Below are 21,038 nucleotides of genomic sequence, written 5' to 3' on the forward strand. Positions count from 1 at the left end.
AAACTCACTCTCAATTATATTTCCTCACTGCTAAATCCGATTTGAAGTCTAATCTAACTTTCCAGTGCACGGCAGATGTGTGTGTGTGATGTTGCAGCTTTGCAAAGCGAAACTTTAACTTTAGCTATAGGCTAATGTCAAAGAATATTCAAGTTTTTCACTTGTAGATTAATCTTGGAAATTCATTTCTGTCTTGGATTTTTATTACAGCGGACCTTATGTGCAGTTGTACCTTTACATCTTAATCATATTACACATAAAAGAAGAGTTCATAAAAAAGCCTACATAATAGAGAATTAGACTACAGTAAGAACACTGTGAAGATAAACAAATTTACTCAATGCAATGCCAACAAGCCTCCCTGGCTTTGTTGGCTGCCACAGTATTAGATTTAGCTGTTAACATGTCTTTAAACTCCTCATATCCTGACACAATCAACGTGCATTCGTCTGGGGAAAATACGGAGCATGTGCTGTTGCGACAAAACTCTGCCTGCTCGGCCGAACACACCCCTTTTATGCAAACACGCACCAACTCCAATTTAGTTAACACCGACTTAACTAACCAACATCTTATTCACCATCGTAGTACCGTTTAACACCAGTGTAGGCAGTGAGAGTTTGTCAACCCTGAGTTTGCTTGATAACCCTGAGTTAACTCTAAATAGGTTGAAGTCCCTTCGTAGTACAGGCCACTGGTCCTGGTCCTGCCCTGCTCTGCTCCTTACTTTGTGCTTAAATGTTTGCAGGAGTGTTTCTGCCTGTTCAGTGTCTCTGGACAATCTGCTCTTTTTCATTTGGATTACCAGCCCTGTTTTGCTTCTGTTGGACTTTGCTTATCACGAAAGGTTGTATCGTGAGCTTCTGAAGCTGTGTTTAATAAATCCGGTGAACTGTAGCTGAACTTGTCCTTGTCCAGTATTTGGGTCCTTAACCTGCTAAACTACACACACTTAGCCAATCCTGACACTTTCAAATTAAAACTACAGGTTAACGTTGTGAAATGTCGCAATTTGGTTAGGTTTAGGAAAAGATCATAGTTTGGGTTATAATAACTACTTTTCTTATGTGAGTTAAATTATGTAAGTTAAGTAACATGATTAAAAAGAATCAGTGTTTTTGTTTCACACAGGAAACACCGGTCTCCTGAGTGAAAGTCTGGTTTGTGACCCACCCATCCACCCCAACCACCTCCTTCCTCTGACTTTATTTATAGTATACATTCTTCAAGCGTTGAACAGTTACGCAAATTTTCCAGCCACATGTTTTTGAACATTGCAATTCGTTTTTTGTCAAACAAACTGATTAAAATAATGTTAGTCCTTCATGGCTCTGTCCTGTGACTTGATCTGATGCTGTTGGATTGGTTCAAACAAAGTGGATCTGGGGAAATTTGTGCCAATTTGCTGGGAAAGAGTGGCGTTAACATTAGTTGATTCAGAAAATGAAGGAAAATGAAGTGACACACTTTTTAAATACCATACTTGTGAATCTTTGAGCTTGGGGGAAAGTATGAAGTAGTTTCAACTGGAGAGGCCCAAGTCAAAGTGAAGTCACGAGTCGTTGGTGTTAAAGTCGCAGTCAAGTTGCAAATCTCAGGTCTCAAGTCATCAAATTTGTCACTCAAGTCTGACTCGAGTCCAAGTCATGTGACTCAAGTCCATACCTTATAATTAGAATAAAAAATATTAAAATGTTTATGTAAGTACTAGTGTTAGGAATCTTAGCTTGCTTTGCTAATCTAAATAATCGTCAGGTCATGTCCTTTTGAAGCAGTGATAAACTGAACTGTCAGCAGTCAAGATGCTCAACGACCTTAAATTAATGACAGACAGGTGATTTATATCCCTGAATTCATGTGCCAACAAAGCAGCCGAGATTTAGTGTTTCAAATTCTGTCAAAAGTTTTCATTTTTTCAACTGGAAAGTTTGTATGCATAAAGTGGTGACATACAACTCAAGAGCACAGTGGTGTGAAACAAAGTGACAGGATCAGAAATTCTGGTTTCTGGACAGAACAGACCCTCAAAGAATTTATAGCACAACGTGAGAAAAGCAGAAATGGTGAAACACGACTGCCAGCAACTAACCAGTGTTTGGTTACCCAAGTACCTCTTTCTCGGATTCACAGTCTCTCACACACACTCACACAGAAACGCACTCACCGAACAACAAACAAAACAGAGACAGGAGACTTTTGGTTCCAGTATCACTCTCCAACCATCACCCCTAGAATGGTGCATTATCATGCAAACCATGCAAAAAACAATGAAAATGTATTCATATAAAAAATAAGTGTTACAAAATGGCATAGCAAGTATATGTATCCATTCAATCGCCTTTTCCGTTTCCTGATATCCTGAACTTCGCAGTGTCTACACTAAAAATCGCATGCGTTACATGCAGTGCGGTTGGCTTTGCAGCGATAAAGCTTTTGGGTGTATATAGTAAGTATATCAATGTTCTTTTTTATCTTAGCTAAATTTTTGCGAAGAGTGCGCTGTACAGAGTTTTACTTTACAAACTGTTTGTTTCCCTTTTTTGGGGGGGCAGTCTCGTTGCCATGGCTCTCTGTCTGGACGGCAGTCAGTTGATGAGATCAGCGATGGCCTCTGAAGGTCGGTGGCCTCTGAAGGTCAATGACCTCACTCACGACCTCGCAGCATCAAGACAGATTAGACCCACCTTTCCTCCATATGGTTTAGTCCAGAGGTGTGGCCTTGACCCAAACTGATTTGGGTTTAGAGGCATGGGTTAGATTTAAGGTCTGAACTCAGAGTTGTAGATTTCTGTGTGGTCACACGAATACCTCTCAGGGTGGCGTGTTCCACACAGTGTCCCCAAATCCCTCCCCCGTGGAGGAGAGCGGCAGGGGCCCCCCGCTAGGTGTAAAGGGGTCTGTGTCTGTGTCTGTCTCCCCCTCCGCCAAGTAGCTCGGTCTGGGTTTCATCCAGCTGGCGTCCCCGGTCACCACCCCGGCCCCCATTGACAAGTCCTCCCCTTCCTCCCCCTCCCGCTCCCCAGAGATGCTGAACCCGCTGGGTGAGCGCTCAAGCTCCTCGTGGTTCACCGATAGCATGGAAAGTGGCGAGTCTCCCCCCCGCCCCCTTGTGGTCCTGCCCAGCCCTGCTGACAAGTCCTGCAGGGAGCTGATGGGCAACACTGTGGGACGCTCGGTGTAGGTGGGGATGGCAGGTGGAGCGTAGCGTTGATGGGGGTGTGATTTTGGGGGCTGATGGTCTGAAGGTACGCGGCTTCCACCAGCCAACATGGTCCCCTCTCCACCTCCTCGTTCTCTGCCATAATACGGATTCACCTTGCTGACAGGCACCTGGTACGACATGTGGGGGAACGCCTCTGCGTAGTTGAAGAAAACCCGACGGATCTCACCATTGCCCGTAGGGTCACACGTCTCAAGGGTCATGTGGGCAGCGCCGGCAGAGTCCACCTGCAGGTGCTCAGTGTGCTGGATGTGCATGTCCACCAGGAAGTCCAACTTCTTCTCCATGTCCTCCACCTGAGACAAACACATTACAACATTACATCAGCAACACAGACTGATGATGAACTGTTTCTATTAAAAGCATTTGCTGCAGGGGTTAGGTTAACTGAGAACTTCTAGTGAGGTAACAAGTTACACAGTTAAATTTATTCTTACGAAGATGAGAACATTTATCTTACTTTCGCAAGCTTGATGATGTAGATGTGGATTGTGAAGCACAACTGATACTGTACCTTCCTCCATTTTGGACTCTTCGGTTCTCCCTGCTATTAAAGGGTCAGCACTGTCAAGCTCAAATTGTACTACACGAAAGTACATTGCAATGACTTTGCCTCTGTGATTGAATACACTGGTTGCAGCGATTCCCTTGAAAAGAATAGATTTTTTTTATTGGGAAATTTGCTGATGCCGGGGTGTCCAAGTTCTATTGCTGAAGAACTGTCTTTGGCTGTTTTATTACTGAGAGTCCTTTAAATTCTGCCTCATCAGCAATCAAGGTTTCAAAAGTGATGGGACAACGAATTCACCTCTAAAAAGCACCATTTGAAGGTGATTGAATTGAACATGCAGTATCTGTTTGCAATTGGGTTGCATCTGAATTTAACTAAGCGGAAATGCCTATCTCACTTTCAGGTATGAATGTCAACGTCCTTTTTTGTTTTTCAGTATGTATTAGTCTGTATTATCTGAAATACTGTAAATTCTATTATGTGTCTAAGCATTTCACATCCTTACCTGTCTCTCCACCCTGACAAATCTACCCATCATGCTTTGGTCTTCGGCATCTGGCATGGAGGCGGATTTGGCTAGGTAGGACTCATGCCTGGAACACAGGGACACTGAGTAGACGCGGACTGCACAAACATTTGTTAGGGGGAAATGAATAAAAGCTTCACCTGCAGAGTGACTGCTATAGAAATAAAGAACTTACTTAATATTGAAACTGTTTACAGACTACTAGAATATATAATAACAAGACAAAGACATAGCCAAGATAAATTCATAGTTGAATGTAAATAAAATAAATACTAGCCTTAATACTAAGTTAGCATTATTATAGCATGGTTGTTAGTAGTCAGACAGTTTAATACTGCAATATTATCATATAACATTGTCTTGTCTGATCATTATGTTAAGCTCTAGGAATTGCTTGACATTACCTGGGTGACTGATTGGGTGGGTAGGCAAAGGGTGTTTTCTGAGTTTTCTTTTGTTTGGGGGTGAGGGGTGGTCCAGGGGCAAGAATCATGTCGATCCTTAAAGGAAGAGAAACAGCACGAGCTTGATGAAAAGGAGATATTGGCTGCACTCAAACAGACCTTCATCTGTAGTGTAGTTCCTGACCTTGTCTGGAGGTATTTAATTCTACAGAGCATGTCCAGGTGTCCCGCAGAGTACTGCTCTATCACGTCTTTGACGTCGTAAGGCCTCAGAGTTTCCTTAAACCGCTTCTTGTTCAAGAGAAACTGCATGATCCTGTGAGACAAAGAGTAATTCAACAGTTTATCAGAACATTAAAGTTACAGAATCAATTTGATCAAATTTGGAAAACAATGGCATTCTCTCTGTGGCTGAAATCTGTTAGATGTTGCAGAGTGATTTTCTGGCTCAACTTTGACCTACTGTATTTACCATTGTAAGTTTTGCTAAGCAATTAAGGATGACAACTATTATTTCAGGTGTGCTAACCATTTCATCTACAAATAATACATTTATATATGTTTTTTTATAAATGTATAATGTTATTATACCCTGTTTTATCGTCTGATGACGATGATGTTGTAATTATGTTGGCATGCCCCAAGAACTGAGCATTTAGCACACCTTGGTGAAGAAAGCTCAGAAATGCCTGTATTTCTTGAGGAAGCTTAAGAAGGCCAAATTCCCACGCCAAGTTCTTGTCAGCTTTTACAGAGGAGCAATAGAAAGCATCCTGACTGGAAACATCACTAACTGGCATGGGATGTGCACGGCCCAGGACCGGAGGGTTCTGCTCAGAAGATCATTGGTACCCATCCCCTGACCATCAGTGATATCGGTGAGGTGAGGTGCCTGCAGAGCCCAAAGGATACTAAAGGACAGTACCCACCCAGCCACAGCCTGTTCACCCTGCTGCCTTCTGGGAAGAGATATAGAGGTTTCTATTGCCGCACCACCAGACTGCAGAGCAGCTTTTTCCCCCAAACTATCAGACTCTTAAACTCTAGTTCATCCTCATTGTCTGCTATGTAGCAGAAGGGAGTTACAAAACTCAATTTCACTCTATAACTTGTTATATTGTTTGATCTAAGCCACAGTCAACATCTTTGTCCATCCAGGTAGGGCCGCTTATCCTGGGCCGGGTTGCCCGAGTCCTGACATCCTTTTCCCTAGCCATGTCCAACGGCTCATCCTGACTAGAGCTGAGAGCTCATGAATACTTTGATTTTGACACTCCAAGGTTCTCCTAGATGTCTAAGGTGAGCCGAACCACCCTTATTATGGCTGATCAAACTCTTTCGGTCATGAGCACAGTTGAGGATTGGAACATAGATCAACTGGCAAACAGAAAACTCCCTGCTACAGGCTTGAACCTGGGATCAGCCCTGGCATCTTTCATTTCTTTGAAAGTCATCCAAGCCACCCACTGAGCTCCTTCTTTTGTCCCACAGGACTCCCACTTTGGGTTGACTTGAACCTGAGTCAGTGGCTGCTGCATGATCTCCAATGTTTGGCAGAAAGTCTTGGGTCCTGAAAACCCTCCAGGTTTGAAGCATCCCATTCAGAGACCCATTCAGCCCCGAAATAATGGTGTGGAGTGAAGCAGCACTTTCACAGGGTTAATCACTCATCTCACAGGCACTCACACTAGATTCAATTCCTGCATTATGTCAGCAGTGTGGTCTATAGATTTACCAACACACTGTATGTTTGAGGGTTCTGCCTAAACACTCTGGCTTCCACTGCTCACCCTTGTACTCCTGCTGTAATGACTGAGGCAACACCCATGTCTGCAGCATTTTAAACTGTTAAGTACTGAAAGGTGGCATGAAATGCTCGGTCAGATCATTTCTCAGATACTGTATATCCTGATTTGAATACCCATTTTAAAAATGACCAACAAGGAGGTTCTGTTTTCTATCCTATGTTGCATGTTTGTTGTTTTTAGCAGGACATAAAACATGTATTTAAGTGAAATTTGGTGGAAAGTTAGGCCACTGACCAGGTAGAACTGATAGAACTTTCTCTTTTATTCAAGAGTAATTTAAAAGGTACACTGGTGAAGTTCTGCAAACAAAATACACTCAACAGTTTGGCTAATCACCAACACAAGTGAGTGTATCCCCTAACTAACGTGTCAAGTGCAGAGCTGAATTTTGGAAAAAAATTATAAACTTAGATTGTTTACTTTGTGTTTGATCGCTAGCAGTCTTCTTCTTTCCTGCCTTTGTTGGCGCATTGTTACCTTTAGGGTTGCAACTAGCAGTTATTTTCATTATCGATTAATCTGTCGATTATTTTCTTGATTAGTCAAATAATAGGTCCAGAAAATTGTGAGTCAGCGTTTCCCAAAGCCCAAGGTGATGTCCTCAAATGTCTTATTTGGTCCACAATATATTCAGTTTTCTGTCATAGAGGTGTAAAGAAACCAGAAAATATTCACATCTAAAAAGCTGGAATCAGAGAATGTGTACTTTAAAAAAAAAAAAAAGAACTCAAAGTAATTAATCGATTATCAAAACAGTTGACGATTACTTTAGTAATTGATTAATCGACTAATCGTAGTAGCTTTTTGTTAGAATCTGTACTTACATGATGATGTACATGCATGCATGTGTACAAACTGATTGTTTAAAGCAATCAGTGTGTAAACAAGATTATCAGCTTCTGCTAAGAGTTTTCTGAATGCTGTCTGGTTTTATACTGTATTTTATTTCAGCTGTAATACAAGTGCTGTTTACAATGAACAACAGAGCCCAACCGAGCACATAAAAGTATAATTTTCTCTTATAAAACAACATCATATTACACTTTCAAATATTCAATTATTATGGAAACAAAAAGCTCTGACTGCTGTTTCATTGTGACTATTAAGGAGCACAGCTAAGGTTTCTGACCTGACTGCCCTAATGACGAGCTTCAGTGTGGGGATCATCTCCTCCATGAGGATGTCTGGGGGGAAGCCCCGCTCCTCTAAGGCTGGGTCTGCCAGAGCTCCGGCATCTGACACAGAAAAAAACAGGACAACACTGACTGAACAAGAATTGTGCCTTACCATAGATAGTAAATATGATGATGGTCCGGGCCCAGTGCCTACAGATGCAAAGTGAATCTTAAAGACTCAACCCAATCTTTTATTTTCTAAACTATGCCTTTTGTTTTCATACCTTCAGAGCTCTGACGGAGCGTGTAGGCCTTCATGCGGAAGGCGGTGCGGAAGCGTTCCCGGTTACTGAAACCAGCAGGTTTGGGCTCCTTGGAGGGACTTTCCTCGATGGATTCGGCATTTCCTGTGAGCTTCTTGCCCGTCCCAATTGATTGCCGTGCATTGGGAAGGCGAACACGCTCGAGTAAACTCAGTTTTTGGCTGAAATTTAAGAAAAAAGAGAAAAACAGATACCGTATGGAGGATGAGAAAGTCATGTGATATACAGCACTATATCAAGTGGCAACCAGCAAGACTGAGTGTTCAGTTTTACAACACAGTTCTTCTAATTACAAACTTCTCTCTTAAAAAACAAAATTGATCAACTTTTTATGACAGTTATTGTCACTTCTTGAAAAGTATGTCCTCTGGCAATGTTTTATCATGAAGATACTAAGGGTTAAAGAGGTGCAGCTTTAGGGAGATGTTTGCTGGACTGATTCCTCATCCCACCTCAGCTGTACGCAGGTTCCAAAATTTAGATATGCCAAGGAACCAGGCACCTTGCACACTCTCACTCAAACTCCCTAAGGACATCTCTGTCCATCAAATCATCAGAAAACCCTTAAGGGTCTACAGACTGAAATGTCTTTTCTTGTCATTACAAGTTTACATTTATTCATTTAGCTGACGCTTTTATCCAAAGTGATTACAATTATAATTGATATGTGGGGGTTAAGTGTCTTGCTCAGGGACACTTTGATGGGTCACAGTGGGGGACTGAACCTGGGTCTTTCACACCAAAGGCATGCATCTTATCCATTGCGTCACCACAGTATGCATCACCACAGTTTACCAATAGTTTAGAATGTACAGTTGTACTATGCATCTGTTAAACTTTACTGTGTGCAAGACCTTTGGTGAAGTTGTCAAATTTAGATTTTGACAAAGATGGTTGCAAACAATAAACCAAAATCCAGGCTTCAAATATCTATACAGAGGTGTAATTGCAGACTGTTCATTCATGTTTTTTCATAGTCTGTAGGAAGATTTTTCTACAGCTAAAAATCTTTGAGGTTCACGAGTATGAAAGCTGCTATACACCTACAACTTCTCACAAACAAAATACTTATAACTCAATATATTTTTTTCATCAACTGTGAATTTACATAAGAAAGACATTTGGCAAGACTTCACTGAACCCTGTTATTTTTCTAGTAAACATGGAATTATTGATTAATAAGCATCTAGACATCTAGGTTAAAAAGTGACTAAAAAAGCTTTTGACAGCTTTTCAGGGACTAGTTAGGACTTGAAATGTAGTCACTGAAAAATACTATATTTCATCATGTAGTTTACATGATGAAATATATGGCTTCCTGATTGGGTCCTGATTGGGTCTTGGGACAAAGTTTTGGTATTGTTCTTAAAATATTTTGAACTGTGCAAATAACACACAATTTTGCATGTATTTATTTTGCGATAACTCCCAGTCTGTTTTCCGCTGCCGCAGTCACTTTGTACTCCCATGTTACTTTCAGCAACAGTTCCACCTCGTTGTCAGTCCATGAAAAAAAAATCTCTGGTGTGATTCTTCATCTGCAGTAGTACGTTCTTCTTTTGCCAAACCTCAAGTCAAGTTGAAGCAGATAGGTGGTCTATAAATTGTGACGGATGATTGTCTTCCAAAAAGTCTAGCTGTTGGCTTGTTTCCTACTACTCATGTTTCTTGACCCGACGTCATCATGCTTCCAGAACTTAGATTTTAATATGGTGAGGAAAATGTTATTATTGATGGATTATGGAAACTACAAAAAAAATTACCAAATGCTTAACCTTGACCTGATAAAATATCAACTCTTAAAGGCCAAGTCTGATTGACAACAAATCACACGTGTAATATATCCTACTAACGAGTATTGTGTGACAGACAGGAGCTTGGACCTTCCTAAAACTTTCCAACTTGTTTACTAATATTTTTTGGAGGACAAACACATTTTAACACAATACATTCCAAGACAACACTCCCTCCACTAACTACAAACTCTAAAATGACCATGAAGTCAAATCAACTTGTTGTAGTATCAACAAAAACTGAACCTTAAGTTTAATCTTCATCGAGGTTATCATGGATTGCATTATGGTAAATCATTGGTGGGCCTATTTTTCAGGTTTGTTCGGTCATGTATAATACGTAGCCAGACATCTAAAAACATTTCTCTGAACCCTATATTTAACCAAAATAAGTCTTTTGTCCATCTAAAAGGGGATTTTTTGTGTTCTCTCATTTTGAAGCCAGACCAAATGACACAAGCATCTTCTAAAGGAATCGCACTTCTAGTGTCAGCAACAACTTTTCTTGAGTCTAACTTTCCTCTCACAGAGAAGTTAAAATCTTCATGGTCTGCTGTCGGCGTAACAATGCTGCCCTCCCAGCAGAAGCAAGCCTCAAAGAGCTGTGAGGAGATTGGTCTCCTTTTATTGTCCATTGGCTGACAATATTTGGCAGCACAAAGACAAGAGCTCCCTGGGTAAAATAAGACTCCTGTGTGCCTTGGAAGAGGCAGAGAGGCGGGGTAACCGGAGCCGGCAACAGCCTGAACGGGGCCCCTGAAACGTGGAGCGCTCTCAGCGACTTTGCTCCCACAGAAGACACACAATATGAGCCTCTATGTGGCCTCGGGGCAGAATAGGGATGGCAGATTACGGCGCTGAGAGGCTGCAGAATAGGAAGCTTTAAAGGAAGAGAGAATCTCTTTCTGACTACTTCTCGGACGAATAAAGACCGAAAATTACATGTGATTATCTCGTGGCTCTCTGCAAACGCGGCAACACAACAGGAAAAAATAACGCTCCTTATCTCCCACAGCTCTGCTTGCCCAAGAAACACACACAGATATTAGTTTACTATACCTGCACAAATCTGCAGCAACAGTATTAAAGGATAATTCCACTCCATTACAACCTGGGTCTTATTTTCGTAGGTTTTTTCTCACCAAGTTAAATGCTGAGATCTGCAACATCTGTGAAACATGAGACAATCTTTAATGCTGAATTATATGAAATTTTTGAGCATTGAATACTTTATTTCCTGCATTCTGGTGATTTTTTCTGCACCAGTTTATGGTGATTTTTTCATTATTTATGTAAAGAGAAACACATAATTCAGGTGACAGGTGACTATTCAAAATCTATAACCTAACTCTAACAGAATAAAAGTCATTCTGTGTTGCTTTCAGATCTGTTTCTCCTGTAGATCAACTTTTCTCATGTAATATCATCCCTGCTGAGTCATGATTTAGTCTTCCCTCCTCTTTTGTGTCTCTGTTTGGGAAAAAATCTTTTAAAATGTGTCACCTTTTCACTTCAATGATAAATTATTAAATTTAGTTAGAAACTCCTGCACTTTAATAGCTCCTGTGTTTCAGCAGGTTTTCTGCTCATGTTCAGCTAGGTGGAGTTGATTATCAGTTTTACATTTGTATTTCACTGCGTGAGAACTTTTACAACTGGTACTGTACAAATGTTAACCTTTAAAAACGTGGGATTCCACCGACAGACAGTTCAGTCCAGATGCAGGACCGCATATTCAGAGTTTCATCCATCCATCGTTAACCGCTTATCCTACATACAGGGTCCCAGCTTACATCTGGCGAAAGGCGGGGTACACCCTGGACAGACCACCAGTCCATTGCAGGTCCACACATAGACAGACAACCACTCACACCTAAGGACAATTTCGGAGACACCAATTAGCCTAGCCTGCATGTCTTTGGATGGTGGGAGGAAGCCGGAGCACCCGGAGAGAACCCACGCAGACACGGCGAGAACATGCAAACTTCACACAGAAAGGCCGGGGCAACCAGGGTTTGAACCCACGGCCTTCTTGCTGTGAGGCGACAGTGCTAACCACCGCGCTGCCCCTGCTAAGAGTTTATACTAAAAAATTTCAGATTGGCAGTTTCAGGGACTTGGGCTCTCACAGAAACCTGCGTGATCAAACGTGACTTAAGACAGAAACAAACATTGAGGCAGACTGTAGTCATCAGCTGGCTGAACTTTTGTGTGCTGTGTTTTGCACAGAAAAACAAAATAGAGAATAAAACTGTGGATGAACTCGAGGCTGAGAAGAGGGAATCAGCAGGTTTATACATTTTATAGCGCGAGCAGATATACAACATGCTAGTGACGCTTCCCGGTCAGCTCTCATTGGCTGTTGAGGGTTTCTGATCAAATCGTAAATGTCAAACCTGTTTGAGATTTCTACTTCCACCCCAATACAGTACAGTGATGGGAAATAAAATGTAATGTGTGATGAAAACACACAAACAGGTTTAATATTTACAATTCAAAATCAGGGAGCCTGCGATCCAGTCGGCGATCTTAAGATTTGGCCTGTGTCTGTAAACCCCTCACACCACTGGATCATTTGGGCTGATTATCAGTTCTGACCAGCCGGGAGGCGAATTAGACCCACAATCGGCCCAGTAATCCTCCAGTTTGTGGCCAGCATAAGAGGGAGAGCAGACAAAACTGACCTCATCTTGGTAACACTGACAATGAAAGCAAAACTAGTCAGCACAATAGAGCGCACACACACACCGACAAAAGTGACTCTCAGATGGGGTATAATTTTCTTTCAGTGCTGTGTTAAATAGACCACACCATACCACTGGATAACTCAGATAAAAGGTCTTAAATCACACAGTGCACTGAAACACACACACACACACACACACACACACACACACAAACACACAAAGTAAGTGGCTTATCAGCCTCTTGTTGGACATGGCAGCACTGTTGTAGTTTCTGGCCGTCGTCCACCTCTTTGCTCAGAGCAACAAGATAATGTCAGACTGCTAATTTCCCAGCCACTGATCCTACAAAGGGCTCAATACTCCCTCTAACTCGCTCTGTTTTTATTTTCTAAATTTGTTTCTACCTTCAGTATCTACATCTTTATTCCTTCCTTTTCTTTCTTTCCCTCTCTCCACAAAATTCTACAAGCACGGTCTCTGTATGGTGCTTATAATAACAGTTGTGGGAATTCAGAAATGGGAGGCTACTACATTACTTAGTTATTACATTTAATCATTTAGCTGACGTTTTTTTTATCCAAAGCTACTTACAATCACTATCTTGATGATCCATATCAGAGATCGCACGCCTCTGGAGGAACTATGGGTTAAGTGTCTTGCTCAGGGACACATTGGTACCCCGCATCACAGTGGGAAATTGAACCTGGGTTTCTCACACCAAATGTATCTTATCCACTGCTCCATCACTGCTCCATCACCACCCCATCTCTCTAATAATCTCACTTCTATTTTTGATCTCAACGTGCCTCAAGATGGCCTTTCACTGTTTTCATCACACACTAAATTGAATGCCCCATCAGTGTACTGTATTGGGGTGGAAGTACAAATCTCAGACAGATATCTCAAAACCTGGACAAATAACAGAACTATGTGCATGATAGAGACCATTTCATGTTACTTTGGTCATTTGGGTGAACTGACGCTTTAAGTTCAGTCTACAGACTTTTGCCCATTAAGTGTCAAAGTGAAGTGAATTCCCCTCCTCACTATCAGCCTTCTGTTGTTGCTGCTTAGCAGCTTTTAGCAGCAGTAACTTAATCCAGCATGTTGAACATGGCAGCTCAGTGGAGGCCAGGAGGCGTCGGAGCAGAACGCACTAATGTAATGAGGCTATGTTGTGACCAGGAGAGTCCAACAGTTCGGCACAGAGGAGGAGGGAGAGAAACCCACAGCTCAGACTGGGAAGTTTATACCTTCTCCATATCAGGACCACACTGGTGTTTTTTCCTTTTCTATTTTCACTGTATGCTGTTTGTTTTGTATTGTTCTGTAGTGATGCAAAACCAAACAGGACAAAAATGATTTTCTGTCAGGCCTACCAAGTAAAACAAATTAGAAGTCCAATGTCCAACCTTTCTGGTCGACAAAACAACACTTTTAAGACGAGGAGATAATGAGTTGTCAAAGTGGAGAAGGCAATCATTATTCAAAGGCTATATGTTCCCTTTCAATTTCAACAGTACAGAAATTAAATACCTCACGTGTTTCTTCTCAGCCTTTCCCAGATGCAGAAAGCAATAGAAGATTGAGTGTAAAGTTTTGTTTTAAAGAGACTGTCCTGTAACTCCCAGGTCACAGGTGTGATCCCCATGAAACCCAATAAAAATGACTGTGCCCTATCACTGCTTCAGGCTGTCTTTAAAGAACAGCAGCTAATAAAAGTATGTAGGCAGATGTAGCTTGTAGTTACCCTGAGGTCAGTAGTCACCAAACATTACTTTGTGTTGATTACCGCAATAAACGTATGACATCATTTCAGCAGATTATTTCTTTCACAAATCAAACACCCTTAGTGAGATTTCCATGACAGGTTTTGGATGTAGAGACTCACTAATATCCCACTCTCCCTACACATGAGGGAGAAAAAAGAAAATCATCAAACTCAAAGACCCCATCTTGCGTCCTAATTATCCATCTAAACTGACATTCATAATTGAAACATAATTAATGGACTCAGTAATAGGTTTCTAAAAAAAAATCTCTCAGCATAAATGCCATGAAAGTAGCTGATGTAGAAGGCAGCGCTATTAAAGAGCGGGACGAGTGGGAGTTTTATATCACGATTCACATATTTACCACAGCCATTAGCTCAGAGATTTATTCGACTTGCGAATTAATATAGAAAGCTATTTAAAAAGTGGATGGGAGGGGGGGTGGATTTGAGGAAACCTTCATTAGTCTTTCCAGCATGTAGGGCTAATTAAAGCCCCATCTTTCTGACTCTGGGCACAGCTCTGTGTGATTTATAGTGTCTCTGCTGGAGAACAAACAACAGTGCCCTACCTCGCAATGGCCTCCAAGTGATCCTTCCTTTGGATGGAGAGAGAGAAAAGTATAAAGTTAACACATTAAACATCCTTTAATGATCACTAAAAGGCAGAAGACAAATCCAATGCTGTGTTTGTCTAAACAGGAACGAAATGCCTTAAATGTGAGACATGACATCTTTAGCTATTCCTATGTGTGGCCAACGTGAGCTTCGTTTGCCAGTATTTATCAGTAAAGAGCTATAGTTTTACTGTCTGCATCTACATGTACAAGTTTGAATCAATATTTCTACTAAATCTTAATGACTGTTGTTTTATAAGATCTTAAACGATCAAATCTCCTTCCAAAGTGATTTTAGTTCAAACTAAAATATTATGATTAAGTCATTTCAGATTCCTTCAGGATTTTCTTTGTGCTCAGATGTTTTTGGAAAACCCTGAGCCATGTATGATCACCACTGTTCAGTATCCAACTTTCCATGGAAACCACAGACTTTGTTTCAGGTTAATGATAAGCATGCAAACTAAACAGTTTGAACAAAAATGTGAAATGTAACAACAGAAATTAATGCTGGAATTAAAAACCAAACTCCAAACTCAACATAATTCACGGTCAGGTATTTTGTGCACATTGTACAGTTGTGCATGGAGGCTTTTGAAAGAGACACATGCCATTTTGTTGTGATTTTTATTTACCTGAAACAGGGAAGAGAGATGACAGTTTCATAAAATCTCCAAGTAGCAATAAGGTCCTCTCTAATTGGATTGGTGGAATAATATCGCCAGGCAGACTTAAAAGAAACAGCGACAGAACAGCAAATAATGTCACAGTAAAAATGGGCCCTTTAATATCACCTGTATGATTCAGTTTAGCAGAATCCAGTAGAAAACCTGAATATCACAGCTGGACCACTCATGTGAGAAGGTTGTTCGTAATGTCAGGCAGTGACTGACCTGGATGAGCCCGGCGGCTGGATGTCTGCGCTTCTCAAAGTGCTTCTGTCTGTGCTGCTCCTGGACCTTCAGAGCCAAGCCCGAACCCAGGATCCCCTGTGGCCACAAAACACCATCAACAATACTGCTGCCTCTGCAGACTAAGTTTAAATACCACTGGGGCTGGTTGTCCAACATAGTTCATTTGAACTATCGTAAAGGTCAAAAGACACTGCTGTGATTTTATGTATCTCATTTCATGCTCCAAGCATACACCAGATGTGATTCTGTACAGACAGAAGCAGTAGTCATTGTAAAACGGCAAAGATGAGCTGATCTGAGGAGCAAAATGGGTATGCAGCTTTTCTGGTGCGTCAGCATGTACGGAAATAGGAAATAGTGTGTGGGTTACATAGAAAACAACAAGCAGCAACAACAAAGGTGAAGTAAAAACAACACTAATCTGACCATCAGCAGCACTGTGGATTACAATTGTACAGAATTCAGTGCTGCTGCGATCATTAAACTATACATGAGAGTATACCCACTGCAGGCAAAGCGAAGAAGGACACTCCAATCAGAGCAAAAGTGCCGGCTAACAGCCTCCCAGCCCAGGTCTTTGGGGTTTTGTCCCCATAACCGATGGTGGTCAGTGTGATCTGCAAAAGAGACAAATAAAGATGACCATTTCCTTTCAATGTTTCCAATGTTACTGTCAAATGTCTGAGGTGGCCAGCTACTAAGAGAGTGAGACAGGAGATAATTTTGAAATATAAACCTTGCTGTGAGCCGTGCTCTGCTCTGTGACCTCGGTAACGATCCACTAAAGGGCAGTTCAGTGTTTCAAAGGGTCACAACATCATCTACAATATGCAGTCGGTGATGATTGAGTATCTTGCTCAAGGACACTTCAGCAGGGGCAGATGCTTGGTGTAATAAAACCTGAACTCTGGCCTTGTGGTTGAAGGACGGTCTCCTTAATGAGGCCATGCTGCTGTAAATATGTGTAGTGCTTCCCTGACTAGAAGGCATAAAAGAGCATGAAGTTCTACCAAGACTGGTAAATTGTACAACAAGCCACCGGATAATTTACAGTTTTTAGTTTTTGTCTTTCAGATCAGATTTTCCAACAGAATATCAGCAGTTGACTTTGAAGGTGTGAATGTTGGACATTCCCAATGAGAAACAAATGCAGCAGAATTTTAGTTGCTCAAAACTGATAACTTTTTTGGGCGGAAATTATTAGATTATAACAGATTAGGAATTTTAGGACCCAGCAACCGGTTTTAAATGACAGGTTAAGATGGAGATTCTTTTGCACTGTTTATTCCCACGTTGTTTTGCAGAAAGACCTGTCTGAACAAAGTGATTTAGTCCCCTAAAGCCAGGGTAGAGGTTCATCTGGAGTGCATTCAAGGACTTCTTAAAAAAAGTTAAAGTACAATCATCTTGATGATTTTCATGAACTCAGACCCCATATTTGATATTATTTACTGTTGGCATGTTTCCTGTTACCATTAATACATATTTACATTTTGTAATTACCTCTCAATATGGTCTCTATATAGTAGTTTACATTGTAAGCGGACACGTTGTAAAAGGATTACAAATTAAGGTGAATTTACGGAGAAACAACAAGTATTTATTATTAGAATAATATATTTGTGCCTGTGCGTCTTCAAAAAGGTGGATTACTGTATAAGGGAACACCATACAGAAACATAATGTAATGTACATACCAGTCCCCACCACAGTGCGTCGGCATAGGTGTCAAAGTCCTGCGGTTTGGGCTGAGCAGTGGGGTTATCATGGTTGGATACGTCCATGGAGACATCGTCCTTTTCCACCAGGTAGACCAGGAAAGACGCCAGGATCAGAGACAGGAAGCCGATGTACCAGGCCGTGATCAGCTCCTACACAAACATATGCGTCATTGCACAGTTAAGTAAAACAGATTTATTTACTTCTACCTCACACAGGGTTCAGATCTTACGTGGTTCACATGTTGTAACATTAATAAGGTTTCACTTCAACTCCTTTTTGTTTGAAATAGCTTTCAATGTCTCACACTGTAGTTTCTCTGCTTAGTTAGAAACCATGGAATCAAACCGAGTCGGATCCATTCCTACCTTACTGTGTGCGTAGATGGCGGACCCCAGCAGTTTCCAGGTTCCTCCTCTCCGGTCCATGCGCAGCATCCGCAGGATCTGCAGGAAGCGCAGGCTGCGCAGGGACGTGGCCAACACATTACCCTGATTACGCACTGCCACCACTGGCACTGAGGCAATCAGCACAAAGATGTCTGAGACAGGAGACACAGTGAGAGAAAGATTCATAAAAGATTCTCTATGTAAGTATTTTACTTAATGAGTCTGACCCGACACAGTTATTAAGTCGTCTTTGTGAAATGATGAATACGTTGTGAAGAGCTCTGGAATTAGCTCCTACAACACGAGCTGACTGAACATAAAAGATGTTGAAAAGCCGTTAATAAGATTTAGTTGTAACACATCAAGAGCAGTTTTGTGGATGTTGGAACACTTTTTAACAGTAAATAAGAAAACACATACTGATGTTTTCATTCCCACTCACTGTGTTATGCATGTTAATAATGTCATTAGGGCAATAATCAAGGTACAGTAGTCTGATAACAGTAATCACTTTAAGCTCTTACACTCTGTTGGACTCTCTTTAAACTCTAGTGGAAATCCCAAGGTTCCAAAAGACAGTAAATATCTCGGGCTGGATTCTCAGTTCAGAAAAGGGGTTGTTAAGGTGAATCAGAGGGATTAAGTTATTTCACTCAAATAAGAGTTTAGCTCTCAGAAAGCACAAACTGAACAGTCTCAGATTACCCATCAATCACTGAGATGCTTTTTCACACAAAATAAGGTTATAAGATTTGTTTTAAACATTATTTGTGTTCATTCTTCTTTAGTAAATTTTTGTCTTGTATGTATTCATGGCGCACAGGAAAACCAACAACTACATTAGCAGAAGCTAGTGCGGCTCCTGTAATCAATAAACAGTTCCCCTTCGAGGGAACTCGAACTGCGTCGGTGACGACACTATGGGAACGCCCCTGGGCGTGGCAGGGCTGAACTATGAATGAAACTACTCCAATCCTATTGGTGTTACTAGAACGGTAGTGTGTGACGGCGTAACCGGAGGGGGTATATAAGCACGCTGGCACATAGGACACATTAGCTTCTTTCTATTCAGCAGGCACTCTGGCTCCATTTTCCTACCTGACATCGAGACGAAGCAGCAGAAGATCATGTCAAAGCAATTCCGACAGTGTGTCTTCCCTTGTGAGCGTTTCATCACAGAAGGTGATACCCATGGGATGTGCGTCTCATGCCTGGGGATGTCGCATGCTCAGGCGGCTCTCGAGGGGGCTGCCTGCGACCATTGCGAGGCCCTGCCCCTGAGGGTGCTGAGGTCTCGGGCGGCTCTCTTCCTAGAGGATGGTCGGATGCGCTCCCCTCGTGGCACAGGCCCCGCGGTCGCTGAGGCGTCATGGCGGCTCCGATCCTGGGGATCACAACGCGAGATCGCCGAGGGTGCCGGAACGGCTGAGACCTTTTTCCGGTCCTCGTCCGCGGAATCCTCCTCCCCTCGTCCCCGATCGGGAGTCCGGAAAGGCTGACACGATCTGGCTCTGAGGAGCTAGATGTACTTAGCATAGAGGGAATGGAACGTCATCAGCCCTCACCAGGATACGAGGAGTTGTTGGAAGTGGTGACGAGGGCCGTGGCCAAGCTGCACATTGATTGGCCACAGGCGGTGCAGCAGCCATCGGCAGGCAGCAAACTAGATGAGCGGTTTCTGCAACACCAAGCGCCACCCCCGCGTCGGCCCCTACCATTTTTTCTGGATCTGCACAACGAGTTGTGTAGATCATGGAATAAACCCTTCTCTGCGCGGCTGTCTACGTCCCCCTGGCTGGACTACGGCAACGTGACGGGAATCAGACAGCACGGCTACGGAGCGATGCCACGAGTGGAGGAGGCACTGGCTAGCTACCTCTCTCCCAACCTCGCCTCATCCCTCCGGACACCGGCGCTCCCCACCAAGCCGTGTCGGATGACGTCCGATTTGGTGGGCAAGGCCTACATGGCAGCGGGTCGAGCTGGTGCCAGCCTACATACGATGGCTGTCTTGCAGGCATACCAGGCCGATCTTCTTCGGGACTGTGACGTAGGGGGAGGTCCCTCTGAGGAGGACCTGACGGAGCTTTGTAGAGCGACGGACTTGGCTCTCCGTGTGACCAAAGAAACGGCCCGTTCCATCGGCCGATCCATGGCGGCTTTGGTGGCTACGGAGCGCCATCTGTGGCTCAACCTATCAGGCATCCAGGGGAAGGAGAGGGTTTTTCAACCGGGTTTGCAACCCTCTTGCCTTCTGGCCTGTTTGGAGAAGCAGTGGATGCTGTCGTCAACAGGTTCCAGCACGCCAAATCTCAGGGAGAGGCATTTGAGAGATATCTCCCCCGCCGGTCAGACTCCAGGATCGCGACGGCTCAGGAAAGGCGGACGCAGCCTTCATCCAGCACCTACCGCCACAGCCAGAAGCAGAGTGTCGCTTCGCGCAATCCCCCTCAACCAACCTGGGACGCAAGATGGCGCTCTCGCCCACAGCCCCCCGGGAAGACGGATCTGAGGACCGTCATTCAGTCTCGGCGGGCCCGGGGGAAGAGGTCCTGAGACCTCGAGTAGGGGGACCCACCACCACCCCCTGCCCCCCTTCCCCTGAGAGAGGCCGATCGAGGTCCCCTCTCTCATGGTGGCTCCAGCAACAGGCGTTGTTTCTCCCACCGCTTCAGCGCTCGGGATGCGCTAGCCGCCGGCAGCCGGAACACGACTGGGCTCACAAACCGTGGTTCACCGGCGAGCCTTCCCTGGCGGTCCTCCGCTTCAGGGCGCCACCGGGGATTCCCGAGGGACTGGTCCCCTTGACGAAGTTCGCGGAAGCTTGGCGAAGCCTCGCGAACATTTCCCCATGGGTCCTCCGCACAGTAGTAGATGGCTACAGGCTGCAGTTCCGGGTTCGCCCCCCCAGATTCTGCGGGATGGTCGGGACTACAGTACACGCAGAACAGAGCCAGGTGTTGGGACAGGAAGTCTGCTCTCTTCTGAAGAAAGGGGCCATAGAATAATTTCCCTGCCAGTCAGAGAAGCCGGCTTTTACAGCCGATACTTCCTGGTCCCCAAGAAGGACGGAGGATTGCGTCCGATTTTGGATTTGCGGTCCCTGAACCAATCTCTGAGGAGATTCAGGTTCAGGATGCTTACCATCCCAGCCATCATCAGTCACATCCAATCCGAGGATTGGTTTGTCACGATAGATCTGCAAGACGCTTATTTCCACATCTCCATCCGTCCCTCTCAC

The 21,038-nt window shown here is 43.3% G+C and overlaps 1 protein-coding gene across 1 annotated transcript in view; it reads right to left on the reverse strand.

Moving 5' to 3' along the window:
• Nucleotides 1-2,811: 2,811 nt before the first annotated feature.
• The window catches only part of kcnq3 (potassium voltage-gated channel, KQT-like subfamily, member 3), a 31,958-nt gene continuing 13,731 nt past the window's right edge, over nt 2,812-21,038 (reverse strand). The window contains exons 4-15 of the mRNA XM_046051918.1: nt 17,777-17,949; nt 17,387-17,560; nt 16,196-16,306; nt 15,669-15,764; nt 15,411-15,505; nt 14,731-14,757; nt 7,869-8,068; nt 7,599-7,704; nt 4,846-4,977; nt 4,662-4,757; nt 4,237-4,324; nt 2,812-3,516 (exon numbers count right to left, since the gene is read on the reverse strand). Coding sequence (XP_045907874.1) covers nt 2,812-3,516; nt 4,237-4,324; nt 4,662-4,757; nt 4,846-4,977; nt 7,599-7,704; nt 7,869-8,068; nt 14,731-14,757; nt 15,411-15,505; nt 15,669-15,764; nt 16,196-16,306; nt 17,387-17,560; nt 17,777-17,949 — 2,003 coding nt within the window. The remainder of the gene's footprint in view (nt 3,517-4,236; nt 4,325-4,661; nt 4,758-4,845; nt 4,978-7,598; nt 7,705-7,868; nt 8,069-14,730; nt 14,758-15,410; nt 15,506-15,668; nt 15,765-16,195; nt 16,307-17,386; nt 17,561-17,776; nt 17,950-21,038) is intronic.

This window comes from Micropterus dolomieu, linkage group LG06 (assembly GCF_021292245.1).
Source record: "Micropterus dolomieu isolate WLL.071019.BEF.003 ecotype Adirondacks linkage group LG06, ASM2129224v1, whole genome shotgun sequence".
In the NCBI taxonomy this organism is placed as follows: domain Eukaryota; kingdom Metazoa; phylum Chordata; class Actinopteri; order Centrarchiformes; family Centrarchidae; genus Micropterus; species Micropterus dolomieu.